The sequence below is a fragment of the Callithrix jacchus genome, chromosome 8 (assembly GCF_049354715.1).
Source record: "Callithrix jacchus isolate 240 chromosome 8, calJac240_pri, whole genome shotgun sequence".
NCBI classification, from domain to species: Eukaryota; Metazoa; Chordata; class Mammalia; order Primates; family Cebidae; genus Callithrix; species Callithrix jacchus.
Genome location: NC_133509.1, coordinates 96,439,435 through 96,460,627, shown reverse-complemented (window position 1 = coordinate 96,460,627; position 21,193 = coordinate 96,439,435). Strand labels below are relative to the sequence as shown.

The window sequence follows — 21,193 nt, the reverse complement described above, 5'->3', positions numbered from 1 at the left end:
ACATCCTGGGTCAAATGATTCTCCTGCCTCAGCCTCCCAAGTGGCTGGGATGATAGGCATGCACCACCATGCCCAGCTCATTTTTGTATTTTTAGTAGAGACAGGGTTTCACCAAGTTGGCCAGGCTAGTACAGAACTCCTGACCTCAAGTGATCCATGCACCTTGGCCTCCCAAAGTGTTGGGATTACAGGCGTGAGCCACTGCGCCCAGCCAATAGCAGTTCTTTTAACAAGGCAAAGTAACTTAAAGGGAAGAGAATGAGATTGTGGTGATACTCAGGGTGGTTAAGAGGAGAACTTCACTTTTTAACTCAAAATACATTGGAATGGAATTGTTTGGAATTTATATACCAGGAATGTATCCATTAAACATTGTATTTTTATAGAATAGTATATACAGAGTAAAAAAAACCCCAAGGTATAACTTCTGAAAATGTAACTTTACTATTTGGAAAAAAGGAATCTCTCACACACACACACGGAAATAGCACATTAGCTAGAAAAGCAAAACCTACTACCCTCATACTTACAATTCCTACTGCTTGAAAAAGTGAACCATCATGTTCAATTTTTCGCTTTCTCTGAGCATTCTGCAAAGCTAGTATCTTTGGATTTAGTTCTTCCTCAGGAACTGTAGCTCTGAAAAGAAAAAAAAATCGAAATAAAAATATAGCTGTTTTACTTTTTAAAAAAAATACCCAGTGGGCTCTTTTAAATACCTAATTCCTTAGTTTTCCAATATTAAGGAATGTAATATACGTATGAGAACTTTCCTAATTACTAAAGTTTATCACCTTAAGTCAAAGCTGGGCCGAGCCATTGGCTCATGCCTGTAATCCTAGTACTTTGGGAAGCCAAAGCGAGTGGATCACCTGAGGTCAGGAGTTTGAGACCAGCCTGACCAACATGGAGAAACCCCATCTCTACTAAAAATACAAAAATTAGCTGGGCATGGTGGTGCATGCCTATAATCCTAGCTACTCGGGAGGCTGAGGCAGAAGAACTGCTTGAACTCAGGAGGTATAGGTTGTGATGAGCCAAGATTGCACCATTGCACTTCAGCCTGGGCAACAAAAGCTAAACTCTGAAGTCAAAGCTTTATTAATTTTTTCTTTTTTTGGTGAGACAAGGTCTCACTGTGTCAGCCAGGCTGGAGTGCAGAGACATGATCTCTGCTCACTGCAACCAAGCTCTGCCTCCAGGATCAAGTGATCCTCCCACATCAGCCTCTCGAGTAGCTGGGATTATGGCTAATTTATACACACATTTTTGTAGAGACGGGTTTCATCATGTTGCTCAGGCTTGTCTCAAACTCCTGAACTCAAGTGATCCATCCACCTCAACCTCCCAAAGTGTTGGGATTACAGGCATAAGCGCCTGGCATTCAAAGCTTAATTTTTAGCAGAACATTTTCTACACTATGCGTATCCCTGTTTTATAAAACAGAGCCAAACACAACTAAATTGACATTGTAGAGTCAAAATAGTTAAACATTATCCTTTTATTCCACCTAATATAACAATGTAGTGATATTGTTGGGACTATTGAAATTCAAGATCAGTTTCACATATGTATAGTGTTTTCAGTTTATGAAACATTTCATTAGTTCATTTTAACCTCACTCAGGTTCCCAAGGTAGATAAGACAGGCATATCATACCCTTTTTATAAATGAGAACCCCGTGGCCTATTGGGTAACTTTCCCAAAGTCCTACTGCTCACTAGTTGCAGATATTGAAGTACACTCTAGGTCTCTATATCTGCACCTCCTCTCCCCTGCTCTTACCACTCTGCTATTTTGCCCTCCATATTAATCTGGTTATCAAACATGAACTATATATATCTAACATTAATATTAAATAGTGAAGAACTGTTCTAATGAGTCAAGTACATCAGCTTTGTTATACTATTTTGACTTTTCAAGACTCCCCACAACCAAATGCATAATCATAAAGACTCCCTGCTGTTCCAGATAGTTAAGAGTGCCAAATAGATAAGTGATCTAACTGCTCTCTTATTTTGCAGTTTTCTTTAGTTTTTTTTTTTAATTCTATAAACCTTCTATTATAGAGACAAGCAGGTTTAAAAATTCTTATAAACATATATTGTCTTTAAGAAATGTAACTCAGTCTATTATGAAAACATTGTAGTACTAACAGTACTTAGTAGTTATGCTTTTCATGGTTTATCTTTAATCCTAAAGCTTTAAGTCTCCTGGTTTGGTACAGCACTTTAATTTTATAAATAATTACCTGCAAGGTAGGAAAAAACACTTCCAAGTATTTTTGAGGTTCCTTTCATGAAAGTTTTCAGTGCATGCGACATTGGAATTAATGTTTAAAAAGAATTGCTAAAGTGACCTGATGTGTCAGGTATTCAGAAAACTGGATACCCATCCTCTGTAGCTAACAGTAAACTGTAAATGATAAGTGACTGTCATTTATATTACTGTATTCATGCATCTGTCAGTCCAACAACCTTTTTTTTTTTTTTGAAACAGAGTTTTGCTCTTGTCACCCAGGTTGGATTGCAATGGCATGATCTCAGCTCACTGCAATCTCTGCCTCTCTGGTTCAAGCAATTCTTCTGCTTCAGCCTCCCAAGTACCTGGGATTACAGGGACCACACCCAGCTAATTTTTGTATTTTTCGTAGAGACAGGGTGTCACCATGTTGGCCAGGCTGGTCTCAAACTCCTGGCCTCAGGTGATCCACATGCTTCAGCCTACCAAAGCATTGAGATTACAGGCTTGAGCCACCACGCCCTGCCCCAACAACCATTTATTGAGGAAGTACTACACATTAGGTCATGAGCTAAGTATTAGTATCACTAAAATGCCCAAGATACTGTAATTGCCCTAGCGGAGCTCAAGGTAAAAACTGAGTTAGTGACACAGTAACTTATAAAAGAATGTAAAGTAGTACTTCTGAGTTCATCTAAAGTCCTGAGATCTTTTCCTAGCTTAGGGAAAAGACCTCCCAGCACTACGTCAAGGTGAGAATGCTGGGCAGGGAAAAAAAACCTATGTGCTCTGGCTATAACAGTGATTCCTTACTATTGATATTGATATCTGGCTCAGTCTAGACATACTAGAGTAGCAATCATTTCCCTCTTCCACACACTTATAAACCAGAACATATTTCTTCTAGCTATAGCCTCAAACTTAAAATATGTGAAATCCCCTTGCCAATTATACACAGGAAGTATAACTTAAAAATTGGGTTGTGTCCATATGTTTGTCTGAACTAGCTCCTAAGAAGTAATGTCTTAAGTCATGCTTAGATTCCTGTTGTAGAGTTCAAAAACCTATATTGCCTGTAATATATATATAGAGAGAGAGCGAGCTAAGGTTCTACAAATATGTAATGAAAAATAAAAGCAACTTTAATATAAGTAACTCTAATAACAGTTTGAAAGAGGGGCTTGTAAATATCTATATTGAATGCTAAAGATGGAAGACTCAATTTGGAATGTGCAATTGGAAATAACCCTTAAATTGGAAGGGCTTTTCTTCAGATAAGCTTAAAGAAAGAGCTCTAAGAAATGGAAGCATCTGCTGGGCGCAGTGGCTCATGCCTGTAACCCCAGCACTTTGGGAGGCTGAGGCAGGCGGATCACCTGAGGTCAGGAGTTCCAGACCAGCCTGCCCAACATGGCGAAAACCTGTCTCTAATTAAAAAAAAAAAAAAAAAAAAGAAATGGAAATATCTAAGTAGCGAGGGTAGTTAACTAGTCTTGATTTAAACAAATTCAAGAAGTATATCTGATTACAGAACTTCCTGAGCTGGATTTTATTTTAAAGGTGTCAGAAGACTCTTACATTTAGATAGGTAATTTTAGAATTTATAATTATTTTAGAAAAAAATACATGAGGTTAATTTAGAAAACTTTTTGAGTGCTTAAGAATTTGTCTTAGAGCATATACATCAGGTTTGCTATACATTTAAAAATTATGTACTGTCACATACATTTTCTCAAAAATAATAAAAGAGCTATAACTTGAATGTTACACATAAATACCTTTGACTCAAAGCGACAGATAACACGTTAGGGCTTCTTGGATGAGACTTTTCTGTCTGTTCTATGACTCCTTTTCCTGCTCTGTTTGGTGAGGCTGTCCGACTTTGAGTATCTCTATATGGTGATGATGTGGCACTAGTAGTTTCTTTATGTATGTGGGTAGGAGATGGAGATGCAATCAATATTTTAATGTCTTCCATACGGTCTTTTGTCACTGTTTTTAATTCATCAGTGGTGGCAGTGGTAGTGGTGGCATTAGAAGTAAGTTCTTGTATCTGAGTCTGCTGGAATACTGTAACTGTGCTCTGAGGGCTTGCGCTTTCAGGGCTTGCAGAACTGCTTTCTAACGGTGACAACTGATCGAAGGAACGTAACTGAAAGTCATCATCCATTGGGATATAGGGAGCTAACATCTCCAAGTCTAAATCGGTGTCCTTTAAAACAGCAAATACATGAGTTTTTACAATGGCCACACTTTATATATAAAAAACAAGTTAAAGTCACTTCAGAATAAAAATTAATGAAATTTAATATAAAACAAATAAGTTCATTTACCTGAGTAGAAAATGGGTTCTTCGCTTCTGTGTCTTCAGCAAAAAGTTTTTCTACCAATTCCAACTTGAATTCATTGACCATATCACTGTCCACATAAAAACAATATTCACTGGGACTGTTAGGCTGTAAAGAGAATTAAATATATTCAGTTTTTCCTGAAGAAGCCTCCATATACTTTGCTAGTTGTCAGAATTTTCAAACTAGATCTCAGGAAAAAACAAAAAACACACAACCAAATCCATCATGTTTATCAAATTTTATCTAACGAGGCCGGCATGGTTGTCCATGCCTGTAATCCCAGCACTGGGAGGCTGAGGCAGGTGGATCATGAGGTGAGGAGATCAAGACCATCCTGGCCAAAATAGTGAAACCCTGTCTCTACTTAAAATACAAAAATTAGCTGGGTATGCTGGAACACGCCTATAGTCCCAGCTACTCAGGAGGCTAAAGCTTGAACCCAGGAGGCCGAGGTTGCAGTGAGCCGAGATCATACCACTGCACTCCAGCCTGGGCAACTGAGTGAGACTCCGTCTCAAAAAAAATTTTAAAAGTTTAGTGAAAAAAATGACATTTTGAAGCTTATACTGGTAACTAATTTTGCCAATGTACGTATTTCTGACTATGTAATATAACATCATTTTTAAAATTAAAAGAAACATCTTATTCTAAAGAATAAAACCAATTTTTGGTAATTTACATCCCACAATGGTACCTAACTGACCAATTAACTAGATGCTACATTCTCTGGAATTTACCTTTGAAATGAGAAGGCACACTTCTATGGTGATTGAGCTACCTAAAAATCTCACAGCTACAGTTGAGGGTAGGAGTAGAGACTTAAGTGCTTTTACCTGCATACACCTGAATGAATATACATTATTACTATTTTAAGAGTTCTGGGCAAGAATTTTAACAAAAAACTATAGCTGTGTATTCTAAACAAGGAATTTTGCTTTCATCATTCTATTATTTTTGTTAGACAAAAACCAAAATGAATCAAACATTTTTTTTGTGCTAGGTAAATTAAGCAAGCAGGGCATAGGAGATACTCCTATACCAGAAGGCTATGAGATCAAATCTCCTACTCTTAGCTTGCCAGTTTTATTCAAATATTTAATGTAGAATTATTTACCACTTATTAAAGCTGATTTATGCTTCATTTATCAAGTTATAGTGTTCAGAGCTAAGTTACCCTACTCCTGAGCATATTTTTAAATGTAGGAAGTCCTGAAATGGAATCATTCTAGATTTAGAAATAGAGCCCTGTGTGACAGCTCTAGTCTTGGTCAGTCCAGCCTTTAAAGATTATTTTTGTTGTGTTTATAGGACAATTAATATCAAGACAGATCTAGAATAAAACAGACCAGTTACTAAGTATTTAATTTATGTAAGACTTGTTACTTTCATGTTATACTTAAAGTTTCAAAATAGTGATGGAAACTGAACTAAATTGGGCAAAGAATTTATAAGGTCCTTTCCCATGTAAACCCTGTTAAGCCTATTGTTACCAGACAGTTCTCCAACTTAAAGGTGTAATGGGCCAGGGATGGTAGCTCACACCTGTAATCCTAGTACTTTGGGAGGCCAAGATTGGATGATCGCTTAAGCTCAGGAGCTTACAAACAGCCTGGGCAACATAGTGAGAACCCCGACTCTACAGGGAAAAAAAAGGGTTAAAAAATTAGGCATGGTGGTGTGGGCCTGTAGTCTCAGCTACTCGAGAGGCTGAGGTGGGAAAATCACTTGAGCCTGGGAGGCTGAGGCTGCAGTGGGCTGTGATTGCACCACTGCACTCCAGCCTGAGTGACAGTGAGACTCTGTCTCAAAAAATAAAAACAACAACCCACAATAAAACAAAACAAACAAAAAAATCAAGGTAACAGGTATAGGCTGTGGCTACCTTGAGCACACTTAGTCCTAGTCTAAAATGTCCAAATTCAAGACGTTTTTGTCCTACTGATATAAATAATAAGAAACAATGTATGTTTCACCTTTTGGTTTATATTATGCTAGTTTCTTCCCAAGTTCCTATCTTTGAGCTTAAAACATGTGCTGAGGTCTAAGTTAAGCAATAGCTCTTGCAATAATTTTAAAGTGCTAAAATTCAAACACACACACAAATATAATTTGTGGTTCAAATTAGTGTTTCAATCAAACTTATAATTATATACAATCTTGAATGTTAAAATCTGAAAGTTGTCCCTTTCTGATTATATCATGACACCTACCTCAGGTGAACTTTGTCTAGTGCTTCCATCAGAAGGACTGGGTGGCTGATCTTGAATCTGGGGCATGGTAAAAGAAAGTTCCAGTGACTCTGGATTTGGTTCTAATTTTAATGCAACTTCTTGATTCAGTGCAGGGTCAGCACTACTTCGAAGTGGCTTTGGAGTTTCAGAGGTGGCTAATGGAGACATTGACAAATTTATGTTCTGTAATTTTTCATTGGATGAGGGGAGCATTACATCATTATACAATGGTACTTCCTCAAGTTGCTGGTCATCAGTTTCTGTGTCTGCAAGGAAAAAATATGAGTCAATATAAAGTATACAAATATTTTTATTTGAGCAAGACAGAGTCTTGCTCTGTTGCCCAGGATGGAGTACAGTGACACAATCTTGGCTCACTGAACCTCTGACTCCTGGGTTCAAGCAATTCTCCTGCCTCAACCTCCCGAGTAGTAGCTGGGATTACAAACACGCACCACCATACCCAGCTAATTTTTTTATTTTTAGTAGAGACAGCTTTTCACCATGGTGGCCGGGCTGGTCTCAAACTCCTAACCTTAAGTGATCTACCTGTCTTGGCCTTCTAAAGTACTAGGATTACAGGCGTGAGGCACCACACCCGGCCACGAGGATTTTAACATACAAAAAATGTATACAATTTATCAAACAACAAAATGTTACCAAATTTTCTTTCATCAGGAAGTTAACAAATATTATAGTATAATCTTAAATCTGGATTATCTTTCCAATCCACTATTGATACCTCCTCTTAATCTGTATGGCATAAAAGACAAAAGGCAATACTAACCATTTTATATATTAAAATGTTCTCTACTTTAAAATTGCAGTTTTCATCTTCAATGTTTGATGTTATGATATGACTTTTTTTTTTTTGGTCAATCAATGAGAGCTTGTTATGTTGCTCAGGTTGGCCTTGAACTCATAGCCTCACCTCCTCGAGCGCCAGGACAACTGGCCGGAGCCATCGTGGCTCCCCATATGATATGACTATTTATCCTTTAATGCAACAATGCCTACTTCCATATAACTCGCTAAACTAGAGAAAATCTGACAGCAGGATACAGAAATAGCAGAGTAGCCAGGAAAAATTTGTGGGAAGAATAAATGCCTTAAGGACACTTTAAAATACAATTTCCAACAATATAAAAAAAAGCACGAATGGTAAGAAATTACAGGGGAAAAATATTTAATCAAACCAACATAATAGCCTTCAATGTCCAAATGATTACCAACAAAAAACGTCAAAGTAACATTTAGTTGAAATGAGGCATGCAGCAAAAGTTTAGGGAATTAACAAAATAATTACTCACCATTGCTGCCAAAATCTAAAGATATGATTGTGTCTCCAGCAGCTGGGGCCAGCAAAGTTAAAGCATCAGGTTCCTTCTTAAGTTTATCAAAGAGGCTACTTGTATCTTCTGATTCAACTTTGGTGAATAGCTGAGTCATTTTCATATCTGAAGATTCAACCGGTTTAAGGACACATTCTGTTTGTTGAAGGGAGAAAATCAAGTCGTGCTGAATAATACCACTGTCAAAACAAGAGAAATTAGTAATTCATAAATGAGCACTTGACACAATGACGGGAAGGGGAACTGTGAAACGGTCTCTTAAGAAATTCTGCTTTACGGACAGGAACATTTTAAGATTTCTTGAGATGCATGATCTCTCAGGCACAATTTGTCACATTTAGGGTTTTAAAATGCTAATATTAAATGAAGACCCAATAAAATTCGCAGTATGCAGCCATAAAAAAAGAATGAAATCATGTCCTATACAGCAACATGGATGCAGCTGGAGACCATTATCCTAAGTGAAATAATGGAGAAACAGAAAACCAAATGCTGCATGTTCTCACTTGTAAGTGGGAGCTAAACATTGGGTTACTTGTAGACATAAAGATGGCATCAATAGACACTGAGGACTTCCAGGGGAGAGGGGCAAGGGTTGTTGAACAGCTGTTGGGCATTATGCTCACTATCTGGGTGACAGGATCAATTGTACCACAAACCTCAGTATCACATGATATACCCATGTAACCTATGCATGTATCCCCTGAATAAAAAATAAAAGCTGAAATTTAAAAAAAAAACCTCCCCATACAAGATATTTTGACTAATTTCAGTTAAGAATTTCAGATGTCCAGGGTGGCTCATGCCTATAATCCCAGCACTTTGGGAGGCTGAGGTGGGTGAATTCCTTGGGCCTGGGAGTTCAAGACCAGCTTGGCCACCACGGCAAAACCCGTCTCTACAGGGCACAAAAATGGCTTGAGTCTGGGAGGTGAAGGCTGCAGTGAACCAAGATTGCACCACTGCACTCTAGCCTGGGCGACTTAGGTCAGAGTACAGAAAATAATGGTAGAAATGTGAAAGTAAAATAAAATTTAGTTAATATTTATAATCTTATCTTCCTATAAATGAACAGAGTATCCAAAAAGAATTACTGTTTGTTTCCCAAAAATGTTTATTTCTCAAACTTACCTCACAACATAATTTACACACACAATGCACTGTGGTTGAGAGTTCTTGGTGTTATATATGACAGTTGCTTGAGTTTCAACCCAGACATATCCACCTCTTTTGGCAAGCATCCTGTACTGTCCTGTGGTGACTTGTCCTTTAGTAAACACTTGGGGGGAAAATAAAAAAGAATCATTCAGAGAAAATATTGTCCCTTTGACTTTTCAATTAAATGAACAGGTACTGAATGTTGATCATTGTTTTAGAAAACAGATGTCTATTTAGTGGAATCAGTTGTAGCTGCTTAAATTGAGACAGTGTGTCACAGAATAGCTGAAAATATACCCATTTCCTTTTTCAAACCCTTTAAATAAAACTCCTTTGTTGCCAATGAGCTAAGTGAAGAGTTCATGAATACACAATCTTCAGTGACTGAAATTCCTTTAATGACTTAGGTTGAAAATGTCAGATTAGAGAATAATCAATAACCTTTTTCAAATGGTGATGCTGTAACTTTAAATTCTGACTACAGTTTCCAGACAATCAAAGATGCTTTTTTTTTTTGAGATGGAGTTTTTTGCTCATGTCGCCCAGGCTGGGGGGCAGTGGTGCTATCTCGACTCACTGCAACCTCTGCCTTTTGGGTTCAAGCGGTTCTCCTGCCTCAGCCTAAGTAGCTGAGATTACAGGTATGTGCCACTATGCCCATCTAATTTTCTGTATTTTTGGTAGTGACGGGGTTGCACCATGTTAGCCAGGATGGTCTCAATCTCCTGACCTCATGATCCACCTGCCTCAGCCTCACAAAGTGCTGGGATTACAGGCATGAGCCACTGCACCCAGGCTACCTTGATGTTTTAATTAATCTACAGGTCCCATTCAAAGGTCTTGGGTTTCTTTCAAAGGTAAATATAATTCAAGCTTAGATTATGAAGTACTAATTTTTATGGGTGGGTACGGTGGCTCACATCTTTAATCCCAGCACTTTGGGAGGCCGAGGTGGGTGGATAACTTGAGGTCAGGAGTTCAAAACCATCCTGGCCAACATGGTGAGATCACATCTCTACTAAAAATACAGAAATTAGCCAGGCGTGGTGGCACATGCCTGTAATCCCAGCTACTCGAGAGGCGGAGGCAGAAGAATCTCTTGAAACCAGGAGGCAGAAGTTGCAGTGAGCCGAGATCATGCCACTGCACTCCAGCCTGGGTGACAGAGTGAGATCCTATCTCAAAAGAAGAAAATAAAATGAAGTAAAATAAATAAATAAAATAACCAAGAGTATAATCGGATTGTTTGTCACATAAGATAATGCTTGAGGTGTTAGGTACTCCATTTATCCTTACAAATCGCATTGCATGCCTGTATCAAAATATTTCATGTAACCTAAAAATATACATACCTATGTACCTATTAAAATTTTTTAAAAATGATACTTATTACATGTGCATGATGTCCACCACCTTCACATTCATTGACTGTACAAATATTTTCTAAGTGTCTTTTATATACCAAACACTGTTCTGAGTATTTATGTGAATTCTGAAAATTATGCTATTCAATACTCTCTAATATTTGGTTTTTTACAAGTCTTTGTATTTAAAATGCCAGGAAGTTTCATCTGTGATTAAATGATTCTATTTTTACTGATATTTGTTGCAACAAATACAAAACATAAAATGGTCAAGATCTCTACTGAATAGGCCTGTTAATACATTTTGTCTAGGAAGACTGGTACATTTTAACCAGAGAACTAGATGGGTAGCCAAACTGTACAGACGTTCCAACAGTTAAATAATTAGAGTATCTCTTGAGTTCTTCCATTGTACTTACTATCATGATGCGTTTTGGTCAGATGATCAGAGTCTAAAGCATGATAATATTCGTAAATTGAGCGGCCTAAAAGTTCTTCTGGCTCATATCCCATCAATTCGGTAATTCTGTTAGTAAAAAATACAAGATTTAAGAAAAAAAAGGGAGACACTAACTGATAAAAATTTTTCTTCTCCCAAGTTAACTGATAGGCATTCATCTTACAGACAAGTGAATTTTCAAAAATAGAGAGCATTCGCCGTTGCTTATAATAAATTTACACCTCACCTTTTGTAGCTCTACAGTTATTAAATACAACACCACACATTTCTTTAAGTCTAGGTTCATCTGGCTATTTAACTCTTTTATCCTCTTCACCCAAACTTATTACCTATTTTTATCACATCTCATTATACATACTTTTGGTAACAAGGCAGGGTATTAATAAACAAATAAGAAGCACTGCTAAATTAAATGGTAAAAGTTGTAAAGGTAGTCACTGACAGTTTAAAATATAGATAAAATCTATAACATTATTTTTTTATAAAGCCAAATTCTTTATGGAGTAGCTGTTAAGCCCCTAGGCAATGCCTCACTTTGGGAGATCAGCAGCCACTACATAGTTATATACCTTCACTAAATGGGAACTAAAGGAATTATGTTGGTTTTAGAAGATGTTCTTGTACTTAGTTTTTGACATCACATGAAATTATGGGAATAATTTCATATAAAACAATATTTCAAATGAAAATAGACTGGAAGTCAATCTAGTTACTCTATCTAGCTCACTGGCAGAGACTAGACCTTTATTTAGGACACAGACTAGATCTTATTCTCTGTAACCAGTGTGAAATGGCAACTATGACATGAGAAAGAGAAAGCTATTTTCCTAGTATACCATTCTGAACAGAAATAATCTCATCTGAAGTCTTTCTGGGAGGAAACATGAGTTAAACTTCTAGATTCTTAGCCTTTAGATTTCAGAGGACTTTCTTACTGTGTAAGCAAACCTTATGTAACATGCTTTATGCCAAAAAACCCCACCTAACTACAGGAAGGACATAGGCAAGATATTCTTTAAAGGTATAAAAGTAATACTGCTGTGTTCTTACACTTAAAGGCAAGATCTTCCATAGTTTATTGCAAAATAAATACATAAATGAAAAGCTGATTTGCCAAAAACCAAACCAAACTCAACTCAAACCCTCAATTCTTTACAAAGGGACATCTGTAAACACAGCAACACCAGGTGGGACCATTATAAAGGAAAACTTGTTTTTAAACAAAATCAGTCATATTTCTTGAAATCATGCTTTAAAAAATAATTTTAATTGGTCTTATATTTTTCTATTTAAATAAAATTCCCATGGAATTAAAAACTTTTCACTATTCAAATCTTAATATGCCTATGTGTCATGAAAATGCTAAGACAAAAGTGAACACGTGGCTAATCTTGCAGTAGATGTACTGGTACTACCTTAGGAAATAATAAGATAAATACAGAGATGAGAATCTGTTCCAGGAATCAGAGAAATCAATCTCATCCATGCAAAGGATGGGTAGAGTGAGGAACAGCCTCTTCTAGAAGACTTATGACTAGAGAGAGAAAAAGGAAAGGCAAAACCACTTTCAGGGAAAAGGTACAGTATAAGCAAAAGATTTTTAAAAATGCTTAACATGGTGCAGATAACAAAGATTCTATAATATGGTTAGTGGAGACAGATCAGATAATGCTGAAGAAGTAGGTAGGGGGATCAGATTAATGAGAGTCTTGCTTATATTGTCGTAGGAAGCTCTGATTTAATCTGATGTCAATCAGTGCTTCTCAATTTGAGTTATGTCTATCACTAAGAGATGCCAAGAAGTCAAAAATAAACTGTATATGCTTTCCCTGAAGGTCAATTTTACACATGTTGAAGCAAGAAAGGTGAAGTTAATACAACTTTAGAGAATTAAATAGGTTCTATCCTGTACCAAAGGGGTGGGGGTGCCCAGAAACTATGATCAAAAAGTGTTTTAAATGGACTAGGAAACCTGTGATCTAAAGCAGTATACCACTCATTTATTTTGAGGCAGGAACTGTTCATCTTCATTTCTACTTTAGTGCCATAAGCACAGTAGATGCTCAAATAGTTTTAAATGAATTATTACTCAGTATAGTAAATAACAGCTATTTGTGGAATATTTTGGATTTTAGGAGCTTGATATGTGAGACTTTCTTAAAATTGAGAAATTTTTTCTACAGCTTTGTTCTCAGGAGTTACAGATGCAAGAAGTTCCTGTAAAGAGCACTAAACCAGAAAATAACAGTCTGCTGGTCAAACTCAAAACTGTCTTGGTTGATCTAAGCTGGTCTCGGTGGCTAAGGCCTGTGCCTGTACTGCCAGCACTTTGGGAGGCTGAGGTGGGTAGATCATGAGGTCAGGAGTTCAAGACCAGCCTGACCGATATGATGATACCCCATCTCGACTAAAAATACAAAAATTAGCCAGGTGTGGTGGTGCACGCCTGTAGTCGCAGCTACTTGGGAGGCTAAGGCAGAAGAATTGCTTGAATCTGGGAGGTGGAGGTTGCAGAGAGCCCAGATGGCGCCACTGCACTCCAGTCTGGGAAACAGAGCCAGACTCTGTTTCAAAACAAAAACAAAACAAAACAAAACAAAACAAAAAACTGTCTTGGTTGATCTATAAGCTGGCTATCTATACTGTTAGCTCCCATCATGATCATTTTGCTAATTTTCTGTTATAACTAGAGGGGAATGCTACTCCCTTTCTCATTTTTGCTCCATTACCTTCCTTTCTCCCTGGCCCCCACCTCTACTTTGTTACCTTGTTTTCAAAAAATAAAAAATAATTCCTTAAAATAGGATGGACATCTCTGTTCCATCATACATTGACATGAATACTAGCAGTAAATACCTTAAAATAGTACTTAGCTTTTCTATATTCGTTTTCTTGAAGTTGACACCAGTAGTGAAGCATTAACTATGTGCCCTAGGCACTCAATAGACTCCTTTAATCCTTACAACAGCCTACTGAGGTATGGACTGCCAGGCTGGAGTACAGTGGCATGATCTCTGCTCACTGTAACCTCCGAATCCCTGGTTCAAGCAATTCTCCTGCCTCAGCCTCCTGAGTAGCTGGGATGACAGACATGCACCACCACACCCTGCTAATTTTTGTATTTTTAGTAGAGATGGGGTTTTACCATGTTGGCTAGGCTGATCTCAAACTCAGGACCTCAGGTGATCTGCCTGCCTTGGCCTCCCACAGTGCTGAGATTTACAGGCATGAGCCATTACACCCAGCCATGATTCTTATTTTATAGATAAGGAATGTGAGTTTTACAATAGTTAAGTACCAAGGCGAGGGCCACATTATAAGTATCAGAGATGCAAGCCATGAGTGAATCTAACATTATGTGATTCCAAAGACATTGCTCTGTCATATTTCCTTGTCCAATGGGGTGGGGAGTTCCTGTCGACTTTATATTATGGTAAGTGCTGAAAATTGGTTTTCTCATAACATCTTCAAGTTACTATTGAGAAGAAACTGATGCTTATAGACAAGAACTAAGAACTAATGTGTCCAAGATCATTTGGATATATGCAGCAAAGCCAGGATTTGGCAGTCAGGCTACAGAACCTATGCCTCCTTCAGTTACTGTATTATATAGCCTTATAGTAAAAAAGTGAGACAAGTACTACAATAGTAGAGTAAATGCTACACAAGGCATGTACGAGTAACAGTGCAGTTTCTTCTGGAAGGAACAAGGAAAGCTCTACAAAGGAGTAGACGCTCTTGGAAGGTAAGTATGTGTTAGGAAGTGAAGAAAACTTTATTACAGAATAGGAAAGAAAGTAGTGCAAAGGCACTAAAAAAGTGGTCTACAACCTTTTTGGCACCAGGGACAGGTCGTGGAAGACAACTGTTCCATGGATGGGGGTGGGATGGTTTCAGGATGAAACTGTTCCACCTCAGATCATCAGGCACTAGTTGAGTTAGGTTTTCACAAGGGGTGCACAAACTAGATCCCTCGTGTACAGTTTACAATGGTTTCCCATTCCCGTAAGAATCTAATGCTGCCTCTGATCTGACAGGAGGTGTAGCTCAGGCAGGAATGCTCATCACCACTCACCTGCTATGCAGCTGGGGTCCTAACAGGCCATGGACCAGTACTGGGGGTTGGGGACCCCTGCATTAAGACATTAAAACAGCATGGGGAGCTTTCTAGCTATAGGGTGTTGGGGGCCACATCAGAGTAAGTGATGTGGCCCTTCCTCCTGATTAATATGGAAAAGTTGGCAACGGCCAGACTATAAATATCTTTTTTTGTCATGCTAAGTTTAGATTTTATTGTGTAGGTCTATTGGTGTTTCAGTCTTTTAAAATGCACATATTTTTTGATTAATGAAAATTTACTTCCCTCATCTATTATTTTTATAAACAATATATTTTTGTGTGTAAAGATGAAGGGAAGCATTTGAGGCATTTTTAAAAAGAGAATGACGTGATCTGATTTTCACAGTAGGACACCCACTTTCTGGCAACTTGGATGAAATATTACAAGGGTACAAATCTGTTGGCAAAAAGGCAGCTAAGCCAACAACTCAAGTCAAAGTTAATAATGAGCTAATGAATTCAGTGGCAGGAGTGCAAGGATGGAAAGGAGGAAATGGATCAAGAGATATATGTAGATAGTAAACCTGTGAGATTTACAGATCAACTATACGTAGAAAATGAACGTAAAAGAAAAGTTAAGGATGATTTCCAGAGTTTTGCTGGAGTCATGGTACATGGTGGTATATTAACTACAATGTAAGTGTTATAGGAAGAAAAGCAGTTTTTGATGATGTTGTTTGGGGGCAGTAGTGGTACAGTTCAGTTACAAAAATATTTAGTTTACAAAACAGAAGAATATCCAGATACAAATATTAAGGTGGCATTAAATAGAATTAGTTACAAAAAAATGTGAGAAATGGTGATGAAACTATGGGCAAGGGTGAAGTTTTTCAGGTAAGATATGTAGGATGAAGAGATGTACAAACTAGAAAGGTTGGCTTTCTAGTCCCCAACGTAAGGTAATCTGTCTTTGCTCAAAATATACATTGTATGTCTTTGAAATTCTCTCTTTAAGCAGAGCCCCTATTGGGGGGAAAAAAAGACTAATCTTAATTTCTGGATAGCACTTAGTTAAGTAAGTGTTCATAGTACAGAGTTAAGTGTTCAATAAATGTGGCTGAATTAATTTACAAAGTTAATCTAATATTAGTAAGTTCTAGGATGTATCATTCTGTTCAATTTAACAGAAAGCATAGTTTAAAACTGAGTTGTTTTTTTTTTTTGAGATGAAGTCTCACTCTGTTGTGTAGGCTGGAGTGTGGTGCTGTGATCTCGGTTCACTGCAACCTCCACTTCCCAGGTTTAAGTGATTCTCCTGCCTCAGCCTCCAGAGTAATGCCTGCCACCATGCCCAGCTAATATTTTTATTTTTAGTAGAGACAGGGTTTCACCACATTGGCCAGGCTGGTATCAAACTCCTAACTTCAAGTGATTCATCCCCCTCAGACTCCCAAAGTGCTGGGTTTACAGGTGTGAGCCACAGCACATGGCCAACATTAAATCTTTACTATGGTGAATATTAATAATGCTGTAGACTAATTAAAAATTTCAAATTCACATTTTAGATCTAATTTACCTTTCATCACAGTAAGAAAATTTCATATCCAGGCTGTGTCGACTGAGAAAAGTCTTGCTATCTAAAGGAATTTCAATATTTGATGGGTGAGGAATGGGTTCGCAAATCAGCACCAAACAGGTCATAGGTGGTTTCTTATACCCACACTGAGGTTGGTTACTGTTGGTATCATATACATGAATATGGCCTGTGCAGTGTAATACCTGTGTATGAAGAAGAAAACAAAACATTAAAAAAAAAAAATTTACAATGCTGGGGGAAAAAAGCAGAGATGAGCAGTTAAGTCTGATATGGCCAGTAAGCTTTGTTAAATTTTACTGTCACTGGTGACTTAACCTTGTTTTTGAAAATCAATAAATGTTTTTCCTACAATACCACCCATGACCTACTACTACTTCCTGCCCAGGCCCTATAAATTACTCTTTAAAAAATTCCCCTCAGATAAAGTCTAGGCTGCCTTTTCATTCATCTCATCATCTGGCTATTTGATAGTTATTCCTTGCTCTGATGACTGTTTTAACACTGAACAAAGACACAAAACAATGATTAATAGAAAATTAAGCCCTATCAGGATTCAAATATTGGGTGGTTGACAAAGCCAACTGATTAGATAAGGCTGGTACACCAGTGCCACAATTCACATAATTTAAGTTTGTGCCTCAAATTGGCAAATTACTATATGGTTCTGGATTTTGGAGATCATATGCAAATCAGCTGAAAGTATAAATGTTACATATATAAACACCAAGGAACTGTAAACTTTCCCTCACAATTCTAAAGTTATCTTAATACTACAATGTCTATGTATAAATAAAGTGTATCATCAATCACAAATAATTTTCACTTACCTTCCATGTTGCAGACTTTATGTTCATAGTTCTCCCTCGGCTAGTTAAGGTACACTTCATTCTGAGAAAAAAGCTTCGCTGTGTGTTTTGTTCTTTACCCTTTTTCACAGGGCCTAATGAAAGCATGAAATAAAGTTTTAAAGCAAGTAATATACAAATTTGTTACAATATAAGTAGCAAAGTGCCCAGCACCTAGATCAACTGAATATCTGTTCAGTTAAAAGTCTCAGCATGAACACAGTAATTCATTCCCCTTTTACCCACTCCAGCACACCCATGAGATCTGACATACACTACTCAGTAGCAGTGATTCCCTGAGTTGGCTGAAAGATATTTGTTATTCCCTGTTTGGGATAACAGTTAATCATTCAAGCCAGTAAGCTTAGTCAAACTACAAAGAAATATAAAAATGGTATGAGTTTACTCTGTAACTGTGTTACTGGTACACAAGAATGCCTAAACAAAGAACTTCAGTAAACTCTTCCTATCATTTCCTGAATGTGTTAGCTCGATTTCTAATAAGTATTCTATGTATTTATAGAACCTTTAAAACAGCAACTTTCTTTTTTAACAGCAAATGATATTTTTACATGTCTTATTTTTTCCACCTTAATTTATCTAGTAAACAAGACAGGAAAATTATTTCTACTTTGTTACTACGTGAAAACACCACCACCAACAGATCAAATGACTTATCAAGCTACAGAAATAGGCCGGGCACAGTGGCTCAGGCCTATAATCCCAGCACTTTGGGAGGCTGAGGAAGGAGAATCACTTGAGGTCAGGAGTTCAAGACCAGCCTGGTCAACATGGTGAAACCCCGTCTCTACTAAAAATACAAAAATTAGCTGGGCATGGTAGCGGGCGCCTGTAATTCCAGCTACTTGGGATATGGAGGCAGGGGAATCACTTGAACCTGGGAGGTGGAGGTTGCAGTGGGCTGAGACTGTGCCACTGCACTCTAGCCTGGGTGACAGAGTGAGAATTCATCTCAAAAAACAAAAAAGCTGCAGAAATAAAGCAAAGTCAGAATTAAGTAAAGTCTATTCACTCCTATTCTCCAAACCTCCTATAACTAAAAAGTGAGATAATATTTAGGTGACTAAGGAAACAGAATCTTGCTGGGTGTGGTGGTTCATGCCTGTAATCCCAGCACTTTGGGAGGCTGAGATAGGAAGATTGGGAAGATCACTTGAGGCCAGAAGTTTGCGACCAGGCTGGCCATTGTGGCAAAATCCTGTTTCTACTAAAAATATAAATACTAGCCAGGTGTGGTGGTGCACACCAATAATCCCAGTATTCAGAAGACTGAGGCGTGAAAATCGCTTGAACCTGGGAGGCACAGGTTACAGTGAACTGGGAGTGTGCCACTGCACTCCAACATGAGTGACAGAGTGAGACACCATATCCAAAAAAAAACAACAACAAGAAAATAGCATCTTGATTTCTTATTAATATATTTCATATTTCAATATTCATATTCATTCATATTTCTTATCAATATTCTTATCAGTCTTTGATATTCATCTTTCTTATCTTCATTGGTCAGGGTGCTTCAAAACACATACAGAAATACTCATTATTCAGAACCTGGACTAGATATTGCAGGCAATACAAAGATAAGTAAGACACACTGCCTTTCCTGAAGAAGTGAAAAATGTAGTAGATATATTAATGTAAACAAAAGCACAATGCAGAGTCAGTACTTGAGACTTATATGCTTTAAAGGAGGAGGGCTTAGAAGATAACTTCTAGTTGGGGGAATCTAGAAGTCCTGTATAGAAAAAGAGACATTAGAATGTCAGTAAGTAGAGATGGGTGAGAAGGAAGAGAATGAAAAGCACAGAGGTAGGAAAAATAACGGCAACATATAGTACAGTTTGTCCACAATATAAAGTACACGTAGAAGAGTAATAAAGCAAAGCTAGAAGGGAAGGTTAGGGTTGTGTAGTACAGAGGGCTGTGGATGTCCACATGGAATCCTGCCTAAAATATTCAACAGGGGCTTTAAAAAATTCTGAATTGGGAAGCACAATCAGTAACTTAAAGAAAATTAATTTAGCAGCAATATATATGTTAGAATTATAGAGGGCTGAGCCAGTGGCAGCAGTATGAGTGAAAAGAATGGTGGCAAAAGACAAATGAAGAGGTAGAAAACTGATGGAAGACAGGAGAAAAATCAAATCTGGAAATTTTAATGCTAATATATTGAAAGAACACTGTCAAGTAGAAAAGAAACGAGAATAAGTTTAAATTTAGGCATTGTTAGCTAGAAATGCTGGACCCTTGAGGAACAAGATGAATTCCAGCTCATACTCATTTAATGAAACTAGGAAAGATGAGCAGTCCTGGTGCTGATGCAGGCCATTTGGGTTTCCTTAGATAAGAACTGAATTTGCCCTCCCTGGAAGGATTCAAGAGTATATTTTCAAAAGATGCTGTGTGTGTGTGTGTGTGTGTGTGTGTGTGTGTGTGTGAGAGAGAGAGTGTGTGTGTGCGCAAGAGCACGCGCACGTGTGTATGTATATATGTGTGTAGGTGATGATGGTTGTGGCAGTGGCAATAAAGATTCACATGCAAAATCCTTTGGGTATGTTCATTCCTTCATAATCTATGCTTGAATTATACTGACCTTTGAAAGAAACCCAAGGCCTCTGAATGGGTATCTATAGATTAATTTAAAAATCAAGGTAGGCAGGGCGTGATGACTCACGCTTGTAATCCCAACACTTTAGGAGGCCAAGGCAGGTGGATCACGAGGTCAGATTGAGACCATTATGGCTAACACAGAGAAACCCTGTCTCTACTAACAATACAAAAAACTAGCCAGGCATGGTGGCACATACTTGTAGTCCCAGCTACTTGGGAGGCTGAGGCAGGAGAATCGCTTGAACCCAGGAGGCAGAAGTTACAGTGAGCCAAGATAGTGCCATTGCACTCCAGCCTGGGCAACAGAGCGAGACTCCATCTTAAAAAAAAAAAGGTAACTGAAAAGTACTAGCGTCTTCCTAATGGGTGGGGAAAAAAAAAACATTTTAAAAACACCAAATTTTAAACTGTCTAAAAGTAAGTTATTTTGCAATAATTTATAAATTCTAAAGTATCTTTTTAGAATTTATATGAAAGAATAATAGGACTATTTGTGTAAACACACCATTGGCTCTCAGTGTATCACTAAAATGTGATGCTTTGCAACAGTCCCTGATTTTTAAAAGAGAAAAATCTGCCTTTTAGTTTCCCAATGGAACATCAATACTTCATTAACTACATTAGGAATGATTTAAAAAATGTTTGTGTGCTTTAAAAAAAGAACACTTGGTTCAAAATATATATTTAAACCATATTAAGACTATCTGATTTGGAATAATGCATTAACATCATTACCAAATCAAAACAAGACTTCCTAATATCCATCCATTTATAGTCTAGCCTCGGGAAAGCACTAAGCAGTCAATATAAACCTCAACTCTGCACAATGGAACTCATATATTAAAGTCATTGACAAGCCACTTAGGTCCACAGCATATTTAATCCTCCTTTATACAGAATTCTC

The 21,193-nt window shown here is 37.6% G+C and overlaps 1 protein-coding gene and 1 long non-coding RNA gene across 7 annotated transcripts in view; one reads left to right on the top strand and one right to left on the bottom strand.

Moving 5' to 3' along the window:
* HIF1A (hypoxia inducible factor 1 subunit alpha) overlaps positions 1-21,193 on the bottom strand; it is a 56,563-nt gene that overhangs the window by 2,869 nt on the left and 32,501 nt on the right. For all 6 annotated transcript variants that reach the window (XM_078335068.1, XM_078335070.1, XM_035260662.3 and 3 more), the window contains 9 exons: positions 17,641-17,753; positions 16,793-16,995; positions 11,117-11,223; positions 9,307-9,454; positions 8,134-8,354; positions 6,803-7,089; positions 4,575-4,697; positions 4,020-4,453; positions 531-639 (listed from right to left, as the gene is read on the bottom strand). In XM_078335068.1, coding sequence (XP_078191194.1) covers positions 531-639; positions 4,020-4,453; positions 4,575-4,697; positions 6,803-7,089; positions 8,134-8,354; positions 9,307-9,454; positions 11,117-11,223; positions 16,793-16,995; positions 17,641-17,753 — 1,745 coding nt within the window. The remainder of the gene's footprint in view (positions 1-530; positions 640-4,019; positions 4,454-4,574; positions 4,698-6,802; positions 7,090-8,133; positions 8,355-9,306; positions 9,455-11,116; positions 11,224-16,792; positions 16,996-17,640; positions 17,754-21,193) is intronic.
* LOC144577423 (uncharacterized) overlaps positions 1-21,193 on the top strand; it is a 33,634-nt gene that overhangs the window by 5,668 nt on the left and 6,773 nt on the right. The window lies entirely within an intron of this gene.